The sequence below is a fragment of the Nesoenas mayeri genome, assembly GCF_963082525.1.
Source record: "Nesoenas mayeri genome assembly, chromosome: 4".
Classification (NCBI taxonomy): domain Eukaryota; kingdom Metazoa; phylum Chordata; class Aves; order Columbiformes; family Columbidae; genus Nesoenas; species Nesoenas mayeri.
The window spans coordinates 58,644,837-58,663,786 of record NC_137540.1 but is presented as its reverse complement, the minus strand read 5'-3'; the positions used below and the strand labels follow the sequence as shown (position 1 = coordinate 58,663,786).

The 18,950-nt window shown below is 43.2% G+C and overlaps 1 protein-coding gene across 1 annotated transcript in view; it reads right to left on the bottom strand.

The window, feature by feature from the left end:
• The window catches only part of PPARGC1A (PPARG coactivator 1 alpha), a gene marked incomplete at both ends in the record, with an annotated part of 360,763 nt that extends 342,575 nt beyond the window's left edge, over nucleotides 1-18,188 (bottom strand). Inside the window, one exon of the mRNA XM_080344250.1 lies at nucleotides 18,102-18,188. Coding sequence (XP_080200376.1) covers nucleotides 18,102-18,188 — 87 coding nt within the window. The remainder of the gene's footprint in view (nucleotides 1-18,101) is intronic.
• Between the last annotated feature and the right edge of the window lie 762 nt (nucleotides 18,189-18,950).

The window sequence follows — 18,950 nt, the reverse complement described above, 5'->3', positions numbered from 1 at the left end:
CATTGAAAATCACTTCTTGCAGGAGCCATTGTCAAAATCTACCCACAAGTCAAGTGCTAGATGTAATAAGAAGGGGGGGAAAGGACATAAGAGCACTAGCTATTCTGGAAATAATAAATTGAACATTTTACATCTTGTAAGCTTATGTTAACGCGACATATTCACTCTGTAAAGAATACAGAAAACTAAAAAATATGGAAGCACGAGGTATCTGAAATTAAAAACTAATCGTAACATTAGCATCAGGAGCAAACTCTTGCCTGACAGGTTAATTCAGAAAACACAACATCTCTCCATAAAACTCGATATATACACCTATTTAAAAGGGGGCCTGCCCCAAAAGATACAGTGTAAAAGTATGAAAATGTGTATGGAAAAAAGTCGACAGACAAAGCAAGTGAAACTGAAAACATCAGCAACGCACACTGATCTGAGAAAGCAGCAGAGAAGGTAGGCAGAGCAAGGCTAAATTATGAAGGTGCAAACATGTATTTGCAGGGCAAATTTTGAGAAAAAATAGAAGAACCCAATTTTATCCTTGGCCAGGGTGCACTACAAATGGGAGTTCCTCTGTTGTAAAGTATATTCTGCAACAGATCGGGTGGATTCACACAGAAGAAAACATGCAAACCTGGTGAAGAAAATATGACAGAACTAAACCAAGCCAATGAACTGCCAAGGGCAGCGAACATATCAACTCCTATGATTTAGTAAGTCTCACGATGTTGGAGCCTGACCTGATCCAGAAGCCAATAAATTACGTGATACGTCTTTTCTTATTTCAATTTCTAACATTTCTGATCACAAAGTGAAAAAAGCAAACCCAACAGTTCAAAATCCTGAAAGCAAATAAAAAGGTCCTCAAAACTCATTAGAGGCATCATGATTTTAAGCAAGCTGATTTTAAAGCTCTGGCACAGAATTATTAAAAGCCAACCATAAGCAATGGTTTATCCGCTTTCTGAATGAATCATGGTTATTTATGAAGACACTGAAAGCTGTTTTGAATAACAGGAAAAAGAGCCAACAGTGAGCGAGACACAAAAGACCTTCAAATGATTCATTGGTGGTTGGGTATCCCCCATGCACATAATTACCATCCCCATTAAGCAATAGTCATTGCAATTAAGTATTGTTTGGCTTAAATCAGTTACCTGGAATGTCTTCTGATCAGGCCTGTTCCAATTAAGTGGCACTTACTTATTACCTTAATCATGCAGTATCAGTTCAAAGCAGCATAGTACAGCTTCACCTTGAAAGCAATCAGCCTAACATTTGGCAACCAAAAGCAATAGCCCTTGAGCTTCCGAATGAAAGAAAACTGATAAATAAGTATAAAGCATCATTACATTGTCTTCTCTCATTTGCTTTCACTTCTACAGTTCTACTCACATAATTCTTAAAGCTGTTACCAGTTGAAGAAGATCTGTTTAAAAACAAAAGAGAAATTAAACACATACTAAATGCCACACATTGTGCTGCTCCTTAACAGAGAGATGCTGGGGAGAACATGAAGTACAGAAACAGCAGGACAATGCTTAAAACTTTCATTGGAGTTTCATTTGTAAAAATGGAAATTTCTGCACTCTCTTTCCTGCCACACAACTGACTATACATGTCTTAAACACTCTACGTTAACTTTTAGTTAGATACTTTTATGATGCACACTTGCTCTGCTTGAGAGTGTTAAGCATTTTTGCTCATTTGAAGCCAGTACTTTGCACTACAAAAGCAGTCACACTTCTTACATTAAGAATTTAATTAAGGCAGGTATATAAAACTTATTTTAGAAAATGTTATGTGGATGGAATTTTTACCGGTTGGCAGTACAGTATTTAGGGGTTCTGGACAAACAACTACATCTAAATTAACAAAAAATTAGGCGTTGCAATGTGTACTTTTACCTTGGTTTTGAGTTGGATTAAAAAAACCAAACACCTGTGAAAAACCCTTTTTCAGGCAATGTAAGCCTTAAACTTTTCAACTTTCTAAAAATAACATTTCCAGAACCTCCCTTATTCCATGCTCAGTTGCTACGTACATCAGTTTAAAAGTACACATCTATTATATAGAAAGCACAATGCTGAACAGAGATATCCAACATAGCCTGCCATCTGGACAGCAGACAAAACGAAGACACACTGACATGCCTACCCGTAGTAACTAACCCGCTAGCAGACTGAAGTGCCACCTGGCTCTGTTGCCTTGGTCATCTGAGCTAGTTAATTTTAAACCACCTCAAATATTCCTACACAGCACTGCATATTGCAGGAGAGCTCATCTAAAGCCTTACTGAAAGGCACCTTGCTTCTCACAGCCACGTGCCTTCAGAAAATAAGACTTGGCACCCTTGACAAATGTTCCGCTAAGTTCCCTGGACTCAGCTCTAAATAGAGTCATCTCCGCCAAACCAAAACTCGCGGTGGTCGCTGACAGTTTACAGGGAATTATTTCAGGCTGTGTTTTATCTCACATAAGCTTGGCACAGAAATCAAGACAGGCCTGTTCCGGTCTTCAATTTCAGCTTATAAAAATCTGCAAGCAAAATACACGTCATCAAATCTTATTTTCTCGGGGAACACATGGGCATTAAGGCTCAGGAGACTGCATGAAGTTCAGAGCTCTGCACTGTGGAACTACATAGAAGACTGAGCACGCTGGGCCTTTTTTAAAAATCTTGCACAGCACTCCTTCAAAGCCTGCGATTAACAAACATAGTAAGAATACATTATTAAAAAGAGAGAGACATCAGTTACAGTAATCAATTTCTCTGACTACTGGTAATTCTCTGCATAATCCAGCCTAGCAAGGTTTCCATGCAGCTCTCCCTGCGATGCGGTTGCAAGCTGTCTTCACACATTAAACACTAGAGACACGCATGTCAAGAGACATTGATTTGTGGTGTTTAAGATCTGGTTGCTCAAAAAGCCCCAAAATTCAGTAAATGCTAAACAATTAGCCCTATTTAAGATGTGTGAAGCTGAGCTTTCAAGAACCTGGACGCTCAAAATCATTACTTTCCTGAAGAGGAGTGGAAAAATTAAAAAATTATCCGCAATATGCACCTACAAAAAGGTGCATTCATTTACCTACAGCTCTTCAGTGAGGAAAAATCCAGGCCTATTGAAAAGGAGGAGTCCCCACTGATTTCACCTTGAATTTTTCCTATAAAAGGCACTTGATTCTTACTTGCTTAGTACCTCTGCATATTTGGTGCTCTTACGGCAAATGTGGGCTGAAATCAGCCTCTCGAGACTGCAGCTGACCCAGGCTACCACCCCCACAAACCCCGGGTTGCCCCTCATCACCCCCTGACCATCACCCAGCACGACAGCACATCCAAGCTGTGCTGCACCCGAGCTCTTTCAAAACAAAGGCAGGTTTGCTGAGGTTGTTGAGATTCATAAGAATAGAATTTTTCAATGTTAATTCGGGTCACACTGAAAGAACCAGGTTAGGGAGCAAACGCATGTGCAGTTGAGCTTGCAGATTTGGATGGAGGGCCTCCTGCCCCGAGGGGCGGCGCAGGTGAACAACTGGCACTGCGACTTCCTTCGCACATCTGGCTGCAGACTGACACCACGCTGGAACCACCACGGGTGCTAAAATACGCAGACTCGCCTTTTCCTGGCTTGCTTGCTCTTGAGCCTGCGTGCCCACTCCTCTGCACCGTGGGCAATGTTTGTGTAGATACGACATGAGGCACGTGCGTGAGTGGCATGAACCTGAAGGTGGAACGCTTGTGCCAGCATAAATGCAGAAGGCAAGATGCGAGATAAGGCCACCAGGGCCATCTCTTTCAGAAACAGTCCTGGCTGAAGGAGTTTAAAGAGAATTAACTATAGCGTATCAGAGAAATAACGCATCCAGCTGATTTCCAGATATACAGTAATGAATTCAGTCCTGTGACAAACCAACTGATGCAAAATTGAATGAGGAGTTAGTCTATTTCATTGTGGTTGATTTTTTGTTTTGGTTTGTTTTGGGTTTTTTTTGCATTAAACTCACGAGCCAAAAATATTCTAAAGCTTTATTTTGTGGCAGAGTGGGAGGATGACCCCTGCACAGACCAGTTCTGAGTACATTTCTAGTTATTCAAGTCCTATCTAGAAAAAGATGCAAGTATTTCAAAGGCACACACAACACGCTGGCACAGTCACATTAGGATTATGCATCATGCATAAATCTTGCTCCAACATGATGCTTTTACCACTCTCTTTGGTACAAGCAATACAAGTGTAACCATGTGAAAACTCGGGTACAATCTCTCCAGATCTGAAGGTATTAAAAGATGTTCATTTACACACTATAAATGTGAAAGTTCCTGGTCCTCCCAGGAAAGGTATACTAATAAACAAGGAAAGGTATAGTAACTAACATATTGCTATATACATTTATAATTTAACTAGAGGACTGGTATCTCATCACTAAAAATATCCAGTAGTTTTAACTCAAATATTTGATGACACCGCTTGTTCACTAATTACGCATCTGTAGAAGACCTTCTGCAAGGCAGATGATTTCTTACAGCATGACTTTCAGAGTCACAAATTAAGATACTATAGAAAAGTATATTAAGCGCATTAAAAAGGGGCTAGGAGAGATATTACAAAATTGAATGCGGAATTAGTATAGATGCTTCTCCTGGGTTTCAGCAAGGACTGGTACCAGGCTTCACACTAGTTAACATTTCATCAGATAAAATGATGATAAAATTAGTGGACAGAAACAAGATCGACAAAAAGTCATAGAGATTAAAAGAGGCTCACTTAACAAACTATGTTTGGATAAAACAAAGTGCTAAGGTGCAGACCAATGAACAGCAAATGCATGTACAGAACAGCAGACTGTATCCTGGATGCAGCTAAGACAGCAAGTATTGAAGTGTACTAGTTACTCAATGTGAACTCTCACTGTGATATTGCAGCAAAAATAATTAATTTGAACCTTGAATGTAACGAAGAGAAGCAGGTTAAGTGAATTCTCCTCTGTAGAAGTGAGAGCATTGTAGAGACCAATACTGAAATGTCGCCTCATGCTTCTGACATCTGATTTTCCTAAAGGGAAATAAAAAAAACTGAAAGGAAAAGAGAAAAGTTATGCAAATGCACTTGAAGTCTGCAAAAAAATGTCCTCCGGTAAGAGTCTTAAAGACGTCACTCTGATTAGCTTAGGAAGAGAGAAGACAGAGCACTGTCTTCAGTTAAAGTATTTTTCAGAGGAAGAAACAAAAAGATACTGAAAGGCCTCCCAACTTGCCGGGTCAAGTCACAAACAGAACCTCTGCCTACTAAATTAATTCTGAACAACTCTAATGAAAAACAGGGCTTTCTAAAGAAAGCAAACAATGAGAACCATTAACCAGTACAATAAATATAAAGAGCTTTACTGAATACTCGATGCCTTCCTTCAGATAAATACTTAAATTTTTGAAAACATTTTGGTCAAATAAAAGTCAAACGCTAATCATAGTTTTCAAATCAACAGAGAGATAAATGGATAATAAGTAATGGCTGAATTGCTTGGTCAAACTCTGTGGGAAAATCTGTGGCTTTACAAAATCGTATTACCCTCAACACCAAATCTCCTCCCTTTCCTCTACCCGTCCAAATGTGAAACATGAAATTACAAATACCATCAGTTCTTAAGATGATTCTTGAATAGACATCTTTAATTTGCTGTATATTCTACTGCTGAGGACAAGACAACTAAAGAATTTATCACCTTAGCTACCTTGGTTATATTATTTCATGCAGTGTTATCTCCTTGTCTCCCACACAAGAGTCATGCTGTTATCAAAGTCTTTCTCACTAAACAATTATTTCCTTTTATGATTTCTTCTGGCTGGTCAAAGATAAGGGCTTACAGTGAGCTTGATTAGTGTTGCAAACAAACAGGAGTAATACTAGAGCAGACATAACTAAGCCGGAGTAATCAGCACTATTAATAACCTTTTGATTTCTAATCAAATACAGCTCTGACTTTTGCTGCCACTTTGCTTTACATGTTCTAAACTACAAAAGAATTAATATTTTATAAAATATTTCTCAATATGCAAGCCCTTTTATTCTCCTGGGGTTTTTTTTCTCCTATACTTAATAATTCTTCACTAAAAAAAAACAACAACCTCCTGTTTAAAAAAAATGGATCTACACTATACTGCCTTCCCTGGTGATAGGATTTAATTATACATCATAGTATGAAATTTTGCACGTTTTTTTCTTTAATAACATTCCTGAAGACAGTAAAATCATATTTACTGATACCTGTATTAAAAAAAAATAATAAAAATAATTAAAACAGCTTGAGACCTACAACTAGGGTGAAAAACCAGCCCATGCAGTTAATATCTGGCAAAATTATATCCAAAAATGAGAACCTAACAGGGTGAGGCCTTAGCAACTTGCACTGCAGTCAGCACTGCCACATCCACTGCTCATCCTGGGCAACCACTGATCCAAAGGCAGATGGTTACTCTGCTTCAGCAGCGGGTGATGCCCCTTACAGAAAACCCCCGGCACCACCACCCAGCCTCCTGTGCTTTTAAAATCGGACAAGTACATCAGCTGCTCGGCCTCTGCAGAACCCAGACAGGCAGCTTGTTCTGCCGAACACACAAAGCTTTTCATCGAGACTCTCCAAGAGCGAATGCATCCGACAAACCAAATATGTCCTGTGCTTGTCAGGACAGTTCAATCTACTCATAGGAGAAGAAAAGTTCAGTGGTTTCATGGATGCATATGTTTGTGTTCTCCACAAGTATTTTTTTTAATAATAGTCTCACCACGATCTTCCCAAATACTTTTTTTCCCCCCAAGGAAAAAAAAGAAACACACAAAATACACACATAGAGAATATATTTTCTGTTTGCATGGCTAGCTGACAGCTGTAGTAGTCTTTGAGAAGCTGAATGCTGCTCAGTCAGTTCATAGCTCATTTAGACATGAAGGTTCAGTGATGGTTCTAGAGACGCTTCTGTACATCTGGGGTTTTACTGCGCAATACGCTGTGCGGCCCTAGCACACGTACAACATGCACAAGGACAACAGCCTTAGTTCGGGATGCTCTAACTAATAGCTTGCAATTTCATGACTCTCAGTTGTGACAAAAACAACCAAAACTAAACAAGTTGCTGCCGCTTTTTTTCATCCTTCACTAATTTTTTATGGAGCAATCAAGAACAAAAAGACTAAAAGAAAAATCATAAAACTAACAGTTTCTTCATACAAAAAGTTCCTTTTTCCATAGTAAGTGTTGTGCCTACCAGCAGATAGACAGACATCAATGTTGAAGGTACAAATCACTGTGCTAAGCACAAAAAGGAAAAGAATGTCTGAAACACGGTAAATATTTTCCAGAGCTTTCACCTAAAGAACTACTTTCAAAGACAAAAGCCAAAGATGAAGAAAACAAAATATTTAATGAGACACGTGCAAAGTGTTGGCCCATACAGATTTGAAAAGACTAAGAGCTGCCTTACGAATTAGCCAAACAGCAATATTAATACACAGTATGCACCAAGACAAACTAGCCACTTTTCTTTGCCAGTTTTGTCTCAGCTTTGTTATTTATCCATTTAAACAGTATTTCTTCATTTTTAACGTGGTCTTAGGAGGTAACGATGCAATGGGCAAGCTCTTTTTTGACATGAGTATGCCCAGAATTTTCCTTATAATGCTGTGTGTGTTGATAACCTGCCCAACTTCATGCTCATAAAAAAACCTATTTATTTTCTAAATAGGCATCTTCTAACCCCATATTAAAAAAAAAAAAAAAAAGAGAACCAATTCATAAACCTCCCCTAATTAACTTTACTTCCCAAAAAAGCCACACATCTGTTTTCACAGCTGGAAATGATTCAACCATTGGTAACCAGAGAAAAGCTCCAGTGTGTTAAAATACTCTAGCCAAAAACTGGCGTTCCAGCAAAGACAGATACTCTGCCAGCACAATCTGAGCAGCTGGTAGGACAACCTTTATTTACACTGAAAGGGCATGAGATATCCTGATGCTATTACTACTAAACCAGCAAATCTTATTGGAAAGACACCGCTGGTTGAAAACGGACAACGCAAAAGCACAACATGCATTTTACCCATCAAGCAGATTATAATTACGTGAGAACAGTGATGTACAATAATCCACTCTCTACCCACTTTTCTACAACAGATTCTACAGGGCTCAGCTTCTAGAAGAAAAATCCTTTGTAAATTATTTGTAATACAACTGTTATTATGAGTGTCAGAGAAATCAATTAACGATGCTGCCCTAACTCTTTAGAAAAAAATGTCTTAGATAAATGGAAAAAGATTATGCTATTTCTTTACAGAATTATTTTTTTTCTGAAAGTGACATCAAAGAGCCACAACCCCCTCCTTTTTATTTCTTCTCCTTCTTTTGGCTTTGGCGTGACACAAAGAGAAAAGTATTCCTTTCACTGTTTCTTGTATAGCTGGAGCATCCAAGCTTCTGCACACTATTATCACTTTCTATCCTTGAATATAAATTATTTTAATCCTCCAGCAATTAACAGTCTTTTGGATTAAAATTAAAAAAGGCTGCAAATGCAACCTTCTGTTTTGCTAACTTATTCGGTCAGTAGTTCATTTACTCATTGTTTCACATGGTTTAAATATATAAGTGTATGCATGTCCTACTTAAAATCTTTTTTTTTTTACCATTATTACACTTTTTCCGCCATCTTTTTTTTTCTTTTTTTTTTTTTAAACCTTGCTTACGACCCAAAAGGAGCTTCCCATCCTCAGGTATCTTTCATGCATGGTTTTCTGTCACTGCAGATAATTTAGCCTTTTAATGCACTACCTATTCTTTCCATCACAAAGCTTTTTGCCTGGGAGAGGAAGAGGAATCACCTTTTACTCACAAATCCATTTAACAAAGAAAAGAGCCTGAAGTGCCAATGAACAGCACTGTGAACACCACCAGGTTTCCTCCATCTCCTCGTTGCCTTCTTGCTCCCGCTGCCATAATTACATCAATACTTCCGATGCACTGGAAACATGGCGAGTATCTGACAAACCAGAAGGATGCAAAGTTCTCTGTGCTTAGGATATAGATGTCTGAGGCCTAATCCAACACACCACAGGCTCATTTTAAACCTGTAAGCAGTTCCCTCGACTTCAGGTGTCCACAGCTGAGCAATTAAGTGGTCTGCTGGATCAAGGCCTAAGCAAACTATGAGCATATAGAGGCAGCAGACAGATATCACGTGAAGCTTCATGAAGAAAAAGTCAAAGTTTAGCATATACATCAAGTCATAATGTGCTGTTTGACTCCAGAAAGAAAACGGAAAACTATTTTTTTTATCTTGTTGGAGTGTATTTTTACAATCCAAATAACACCTCTGACACTGTAAACTGGTCGGTCCAGGGACCCCATGACCGACTGCAGATATGTTGTAAAAAACCATACACACATTTCTAAAAGCAAGTCCCAGCAGCCCCTCAGGAATGATGACTACAAGAGATGACCATTCTCATCTTCAAAAAGCCTCACTGCAAATATGCAGTGTCGTAACATTCACCTCTTGCCTAAGTCCAATCCAGTTCATTCATCAAATTAAACACACACCCACAACACAGACTTTTAGTCAAAATGAGAAAAGAAGTAAATTTTCACAACAAACAGCTGCCTCAAAAATAAAATTATGAGAAAGCTCCCTCCAAAGCAGTCAGCGCCATGGTCTCAAAGAAGGCTCCAAGGCTGAACACAGCACCCTGAACCGCAAACTGTGCTATTTCCATTTTATAATTCCCCTCCCACCCCTTAATTATTTCATTTGTAACGTTTCTTGGAGTGGAGCAAGTGAGAAAAGACATAATTGGGTTTTTTTTTTTAATTATTAGCAGAGTAAAAAGCTATTGTTTATCTGATCTACCAACTGATCAAAGCACAGCAGCAGATACCAACTTGAAGGTGGGGCAATCGAACCAGTACGTTCAGCCACACTGCATACAGAACGGATGGATGCAACGGGGTTACCAGGGAAGACTGCGAGAAAAAAGCTGGTGAATTCAGGTTGACAGGAGGTGATGCAGGTGGTGGCCTTATGGTCAGAGCTTTAGTGGATCAGAAACAAATATACATGCAAACCAGTACATAGACAAATTATCGGAGTTTACACGGCCTCCTTGAAAGGGAAGGGTTGTAAATGACACTTGGATTATGTCCTTTAGTGATATGAAGCAAGGCTCTGCAAGGGGAAGAGAATGAGCGGGATTTTGGACTGTTTCTCACATTCATTTTGGCTGTGGACTGATATTTTTCCAAGCATGAATAACTCTGTATAACACAGAAACATATTTTAGCAACTGACAGCAAAGACTTGTTTCATGAAATTTGAACTACTAAACTCTAATTAAAGTACAAGATATAACCTCCCCCTCCATCAGAGGCTTAGAACATTCACTCATTCAAGCAACTGTAACAACAACTCTTCTTCTCCTTTAATCTTCTGATAACCAGGACCTAAATCATAAGATCAAAAGGGGCAGAAAAATTCACATCACTTTGGGCAGGCTTTGGATACAGCCTGCAACACACACACTCTTCAATCTTCTCCCCTCTACAGTTTCTATCTTGATCTGCCAATTCCAGAATACCGTGAAGCTCTCTAATCATCATCATCAGTGTGATTTGTGACTCAGTGCTCCCCTTCTGGAATGCTTATACAGGTGAATATACATGAGTAAAGCTGCACACAGGGACTACAGAGGCAATCTGCAATTTAAAAAACGCATATATTATGTGGCATGTATTTTGTGAGGGGGATAGTTAAATATTCTGTAAACAATGGAATTCAATAAATGTTTTTTAAAAAAACTAATTATTTGTTACAATAACCAGCTACTATTGCCATTTTGTATGTGAAGGTTTGTAAACTACTTCCATTTGAGAAGTAATTGATTCCATTTTTATCATTTGCTAAAGTTTATGTGGTTGTTCACATTCAAAGAGATGATAACATCTATTTGCAGCAAATTATACATTATAATTCCTCATTCAAAAGCTGTAATGGAAAACAAAATGCTAATTTATGCTGTAAACGGAAGTACAGAATCATAATCACTCATTGTTAACATTAGGAACTAAATTGCTCTTGCAAATAATAAAATGGGTTAAAAATGTGGAGGGCTTTTGTGAGCCAAAGCATCAGTGCCTCTTACTCGCTCATGTGTTGTATTACAAGTGATCAAACGAATCCTTTCTCTTCATGCCAACACAAACCACCCTTTTTTGATGGGAAGAATAATGGTCTTGTGATTGCGATGTGAGGATGCACGTCAGGTGATGGTTCAACCCACGGGTCTCCAAGCAGCTCCCCAAACGTGGGCCTTCTCATGCGCCCCGCTCGGCGAGGGAGCACAGGGGCTGCACATCTGGAACAGCCGCCGAGCTGCTGCTGAGGACCCCACGTCTACACCACACGCTTGGACCACACTCCTCAGGGTGTGGTTTGTCTGATTATTTGACTTCGTTCTTGCTCTGGTCTCATCTAAGCAGCTGAATGTCAATTTATAGCTCTTACACAACTCCCAGTTCGGTGCTAACCAAATGGAATTCTGCTCATTTGCAACTAAACCAATCTGCAATGCTAACCAAAGCAGAGTTGGGATGAACGCAGAACGCTCCTGCTCCCAAGGAAAGCGGCAGTGTAGAAACATCCCTAGTCATTTCAGGGCCCAATGGGTTCACACGGAATCAAGACTGCCCAATTTCTCTGTCCAAAATTAGGACAACTGTGTCACAAATGCCATATCCAGAGCAAGGGTCACTCTGCTATTCATCTCCATTCACCTTAATTTTACCTTCAGAGACAAAAAAACACACAGCTACTTAGCAGAAGAAGAAACTCAATTGCCAATTGTAGAGAACACAGAGTCTAAGCCAAAAAGCGTTGTAAAAGTATTGGGTTGTAAAAGTATTGGTTCTGTGTCCTTTTAAGCGATTTTACAGCCCTATAGGTTTTAAATGTACAAGGCGATTTGTCCACAGAGCAGACACATCAGAGGAAACAAAACCACCACCAACACATTAGGACTGTGCACCTGCTCTTCCACATTTCATTAAGCCTCTACACCTAAATGTACATCAGGTTCTTTCCTCCGTGCATCCGCTGTGCTGGTATCCCTCAGTGATACCTTCTGGTCACGGCGAGACAGAGTGGATCGCAAGCATCCACACTACCCCAGGGAAAAAGCAAACACATTAAAAAACCCACTAACTTTTGGTAAGTCAGATCAGACGACTACGATCTAAATTATAAATGCCAGATAATATATTCAAATACATGTGCTTATTTGCTGCCATTTGTAAACAAGCCTCTCCTACATTACATTATGTACCTCAAAACCTGCAAAATAGTTTATTTGCTGGGGTTTTTTTTTCAGTTATTAGTATTAAAAAATACAATTATGTCATCAGAAATTGACAATTGCCTTTTAGGTGACCAAGAGAAAGTTCCACTGCTTCATGTAGTAAATCATTTTACTGCTGCCCTTTTATATTTAATACCCTTCTGCAGTACACATTTATCTCTACACCAGCAAAGTGTGCTCATTGATTTCCTATGGTCTCTCTGGAAGAAGGTTCTGCTTCCCTGATGATGAGTACAAAGGGTGGATGACCCCATTCTCATTCCAATGCAAACCCTGCACTTTTACATTTCTGCTTAGACCACACGAACATTTGACCAGCTAAGAACTCCCTGCCCTCTTCCTACAGAACACATTGCTAGAGCTACTGACATTTTCTCCTGAACACAACTGCATTTTGGAAAATCCTGCCTGATGGATAAAGCACTAAAATGCATTAGTTCATCACAGCCATAAATGTAACTTGCAACTTGCACATAAGCTTTTCTCCTAAACTAATATATGAAAATAACATCTTGCCCATTTTTTGTGTGTGCTTTAAACTCACACTGCTGTGCTCTATTGTGCCACTATTTAGCCATTTTGCATCAGAATACACTGGGTTTTTACCCAGACTGTGGACAGGCTTATGAAACAACAACCAGAACAACAACACAGGAAGCGGGCAGAAAATACACTTGAAAATCTGCTCTCTAAAGGCTCCACAATGGCAGCGACAACCCCTGACGACAAATGGCAGCATCCGCTGCTGGTCACTGAAATTTTCCAAAGCTACTGTGTTCAATGACCAATTAGGGCATTAATCTCTGGAAGAAAGAGAATCACATTTGATTTATTTTTTTTTTTACAGTCTACTACCTATTGTATCAAATTACATCTTCCCCATTATCTTATTGTCTACCTTTCCCTGAGATGCCAAGCAAATAGGTCTCTTCAGTTTCACTTTCATTTTTACGGTGTTCCATTTTCCCATACAACACCCCTCTGATATAGAAAACTCAGAAAAATTTCAAACCCAGCATTAACTTTTTTTTGTTTTAATTGCCAAGTCTTTTCTATTAATAGTAAACCAGGACTGCTGCTTTTTCTTAACTAATTTAGCTTTGACAGTGTCCTTTCAATTTGCAGAGATGTTACAAGCTTTGCTAAAATATAACTGAAGTTGAATTATGGTGTTATTTCATTTGTTTTCAGAGTCAAATAATATCCTACTATTGACTGGGTCTTTTTCCACTAAAGAAAAAGGTCTACAAAATCATAATGTGCGCTGCCCAATCTTTGCAGATTGCTAGAGTATCTCTGATTCAACATCCTCATACACATACATACTTAGTATACGCTATACATGTGCAGTGCATTAACACAACCTCATCTGACTTATCTCCAAAACTGCACAGACTCCAAGTTCTACTATTCAAATGCAAAATAAAATTTTTCTTTTTTAAAAAATCCAGAAACCATGGAAACAAAAAATAGTCAAAAAAATCTCGCTGGCTATGGACCAAAAGAAAATGACCATTGGAACTACTCTAGTTAAAAAAATAAAGAAGAAGAAAATGTTTAGGCCAACACCCCAAAAATACTGGCAGAAAGCTCTGACTGCATTGGGGTACTTGCGTCCCTGCACCCTTGAAGAGCCAAGCCACAAAGCTGGCTCTCAGCTTCATTTTACACTGACTTACATCCCCAGAACACAGTCTGTGAAAGTATGCTGTATAAAGTACTGCCATATTTGACAATACAGGACAAAGCGATGGTGCCAGGGAACAGGCCCTCAGCTGGGTGTTGCAGGGAGAAAGCTCCGAAATAACAGCAGCAATCAGGCAGCATACTCTCATTTTACTTCTATACTGCAGGGATTTTCTTGAGGTCAAATTAAAATAAGTATCCAGATTTATGCCTTAGTCATAGGATTTCATTCATTAACTACGTTTCAAATTATTTTCAAGCACTTCCCAACTACACAGATTAGTAACACAACAACGTATCCAGTTCTGGACTGGAGACCGAAAAATAATTAATACAAATAATGCTGCCAGTTCAGCATGGACAGGTTGTGCCCGAGAATATTACTGCTCTTGCAAGGCTGAATACCCCCTTTGCAGTACTTAGGAATAGCTGTTCTCTCCTCATGACTACTAATTAAGAAATAGATGTAAAGAGAATGTCAGTCAACCAGAAGATACACTCAGGAATTTTCCGGTGAACACATATTCACAACATAAAGAACAGAAAGTAGAAAGTTTCTTGACTGGCTAAAAATGCAGATAACAAAATTAATCAACAGGAAATCTGCTGGATATTCCTTCATCTCAGGTTTACACACCTTGCCAGCATAACGCAGGTAAGTTGATGCAACCACAATTCATAGTTCTCAGGATTTAAGTCTACAAGTTTGTCTAGTGTAGAATTTAGCATAATGGTTAAGTCCTTGTACTAAAACAACTGTAAAAAAAGACAGCCAGCTTCAGGAGAATAGTCTATCTTTTTGGAGTTCTCTTTAGTAATGCCAAGTCTTATTTATAACTATCATAGAGCCTTAGTTTCTGGAAGACTATCTCAGAAATTGATTCAAAACAGACTTCATAAAAAGTTTCTATACATAATTTCTCTGATACAAGCTTTTCTGTGATGCACTTTGGAATTTAATATGCAATGGAAAAGTTCCTTCCGAGAACATTACCAACAAATCATGCATATAATCTTGTGCTTAAAAATGAACTGAAAAAATGCATCGAAATTATAGAGTTGAAAGGCATCTCTTGGCCTTCCTGAATTACAAAGCAGATGTCCTATCCCTGCTTTCAAAACTGTCGGTGTATTATGCTTCTCTTTAACCTGACTGGTTCCATTATTAAGTCTTATTTTGATTACTTATACTCCCAATAAAGTCTTGAGATGCCAAGAAAAGATTATTTTAGTAAGCTATGGCTGAACTGCTATTGATATTATACAAGGGATCCTTTTACCTCGTACTGGATGTTAGGAGTGCATCACATTGATCCAGGAATAAAAAAACTATTCTTCCAGTAGTCAACCCATCTTCTCATCTCAGCACATTTTTTTAAAGTTTTTCTGTTTGCTGTTTTGTTTTAAGCAGAGTCTACAAAACAAATTCTATTTCAGCTACATTGCTATATTTAGCAAGAAGATATGGTTTGCAAGCTTCTTTTTTTTTTGGATGCAGTTAAGGTAAAAACAAACACAAATATGGCTGACTGTCAGATTTAAGCCAACTCCACCTTTTTAAGTGTTAAAACTTGTAAGAAAAACCTATTTGCAGCAAAATCCCATATTCATTTTGATTTCATATTCAGACTAACATCTACTGCTAACCCTCAGCTGGTGAATTTGACTGATGTAAATGCTAACGTAATACGCAAAAGATGAAAATAGAAAGGAGCCCTGAGCACCCGAAAGAATATGTATCTTAAAAATTCTTCTCATCTTCACCCTGGAAAGTCTTGAGAATTCATCTGTTCCCGCTGTAATGCTATATAATGATCACACCTTCTCCTTCGAAACTCCTTTCCTAATCACGCATATTTAATTCAACTTTGTATGTATATCCCACAGTTTATATAGTCCTGCTATAAATAGACCTTCTGCATCCTGAATTATCTCCCCAGTTTTCCCTTAGATACAGTTCAACGCTGGTATGTAGAATAGATCAACTCTGGATTTGTCAGTAATTCTTCCTGCTTCCATTGTGACATGGGCTTGCTCTCCTGAAAGGAGATGTAAGGGAACCTGTCATTCCACAATGCCACCCTTTCGCTGAACTGTTTCGCTACAGAATGAAACTAAGTTTAGATAAAGGAATTGGCTTAAACCTGATTTTATTGTCTGCGTTCCTAACCATTTTCCTCCTCCGATGGTTTCAAACGAGTCTTCGTCTGCCCGCCTACCTTTTATACCAGGGATAAGCCCTTTCAAATCTCAGTTACTTGCATGGACTCGTATTTAGCAGGATAATAACGCACGTTCTCTGCTCGTACAAACGCACCGGCAGCCGTGTGCGCACAGAGCACCGGCACGGCCCCGGCGGCACCGCTCGCCGCAGCACTGACCGACCTCGGCCGCAGGCCCCCGGGCACGCCGTGCTGCCCGTGCCGGGCCGGGAATCCCGGCAGCCCCTCGGGCCCGAGCGGCGCCTGCCCGGCCGTGTCCGCCGCTGCGGCCCCGCCGCCAGGCTCGGGGCCACCGGCGGCTTGGCGGAGCCAGGGGGCTCCGGCAGCTCAGCGGTGGCGCTGGGCTCGGTACGTGCGTGTGTCTGTTCCCACATCAAGCGCTCCCCAGCGCGGGCGAGCCCGACTCGTTCCCTGCTAGGAGAGCTGTGCCCTAAATGGCGCAGCAAACTCGGCAGGTCGCTTCACCCCGCACCAGGTGCCTTCCGACACGGGCCCGGGGAGCGCCCACCCGCGCCCGGCACACCAGAGATCGGTATTTATTCGGCTGCTGAATTCAAGGGACGACCCGGCTGTCGGGGCCCCACCGCGACGGCCCGACCCCCGAACTCCGCCGGCTGGGCACCCGCTGCTGCCCGCGGAGGGCCCTGCTCCTCGCCGCTCCGTTACTGACTCCCGCAGGCAGGAGGAGCGCAGGGCTGCTCCATCCCTCGCCGAGAGGTGTAACCTTAAACTGGCAACCGCTAGTTTGGGGCTTTCAGTTCCCTGGAAACCGGGGCTGTGGGCTGCGCGTTTTTCCATGAGCTCAGCCGGCTCTTCCCCCCCGCAGGGAGGGAGCGGGAAGGCGACCCCCCCCAGCTCGGAGCCCCGGCCGCCTCGGGGGCCGCCGGCGGCTCTCCTGCCCCACAGCCCGGGAGTGCCTTCCCCCTGCTCCGCAACCCGCTCCCACCCGCTACCCAACTTTTCCAGCACCAGAAACCCCCTTCCATACGCACGCACTCACACACCCCGGTGTAGTTTATAAATGACAGTTGCCTGTAGACTTTCACCAAACAAGCAGCGGGGGCAGCAGACTACAACAGTTATTTAATTAAAGACGTTTTGGAGGCTCCCAGAATAGCTCTTCTACCTCCGAGGCGCGATGTCTGGCTTCTCCCCGCGCTCCCTCCCCACCTCTCCAGCCACGGGTCGGGCGGGAGACCCCGGCCCAGCCGGAGGAGCCCGCGTTACCCGGCTGCGCCCCGCACTGCACAGTCATCAAAGTTAAGTGCTGGGGGGTCGGGGGGGCTGAACCAGAAGAGATGGGTGAGCCGAACTATTTCCACCTAGGCAGGATTCGAAATTACGAAGCTGAAGGCACACGCAGCCATTTCTGAAGGAGAGGGGAGTCCCTCTTGCACGCCCGCTCCCCCCGCCCCGGCAAACTCGTCTGGCTGCCCCCGGCGGGCCCGCCATGCGCGGAGCGCGGCGCCCAGCGCAGCCGAGCGGGAGGCTCGGGGAGGCTTCGCTCGAGTTGCCTTGTTGTGCCCCGAGTTGCTCCCGGGTAACGCTACAGCTGCCGCTCCTCAGCCCTCCTCCCGCTCCTCTTCCTCACGGGAGGGGCGGAGGGAAGGGGGCGGAAAGGCACACGGAAAAAAGGCTCTCTTCCCATTTCTTTCCCCGGCTGATTCCCCACGCATGCTGAGCAGAAACACTTCGAGCTCCTTCCTGCACGCACAGGCATCACCTTCGCCTCCTCCGAGCAGCCCGGCGGGCGCAGCGGCGGCGAGCGCGCCCGGCAGCACCGGCCACCTCTTACCTGGTTGTAGGAGGTCTCCCAGGAGGAGGTGTAGTTGTAAAAGAAGGAGGAGAAGCAAGCGTCTTCTGACAGCCCGCAGCCAGCCATCCTCCGGGCGCAAAACCTCTTCGGGAAGGCACGCAGCAGCCTTCGCAAACTCTTGCCTCTCGCGGAGTCGCTGCTGCCGCTGCTGGTGCAGCCAGCGCGGAGTGCGCCGACAGCTTCGCCCCGGCGGCGGCTTGCGCGGTGCGGGCGGGCGGGAGGGAGCGCGGCGGCGGGAGGAGCGCGGGCAGCGGCGTGTCCGTGTGTGTGTGCGCGGCTGTTTGTGGCGGCACCGCGGAGCCGGAGCCGGAGCCCGAGCCCGAGCCGGCGTCACGTGCGCGCGCTCACCCCGCTGCCGCCGCCGGGGACGGGCTGCGCTACAGACCCCGGCTCCGAATCGCCGGCGCCAGGCGACCTCGCCATCCCCACCCACCCCCGGCCGCGCTCGGCAGCGCAGCCTGCGCAAGGAAACAAGGGGGCGCTTGCAGGACCTGCGACTGCACCGCGGCGGGGAAGGGAGCGGGCAAAGTGGCGACGCGCGTCCTCCCCCGCCGCGCTGGGGCAGCGCCGCCGCGGGCGGGCCCGCCCTCCCGGCCTCCCCCGCCGAGCCCCGCGCCGAGCCCCGCGCCGAGCCCCGCGCCGAGCCCCGCGCCGAGCCCCGCGCCGAGCCCCGCGCCGAGCCCCGCGCCGAGCCCCGCGCCGAGCCCCGCCGCGCCGCGCCGGGAAAGTTGCAGCCCGCTTTCCGCCGTGCGACCCGCGTCCGGAGACGGGTGCGCGGGACCCGGCGCTGCAGCCCGGCCCTGGCGCCCCGCGGCGGGCGCCGCCTCC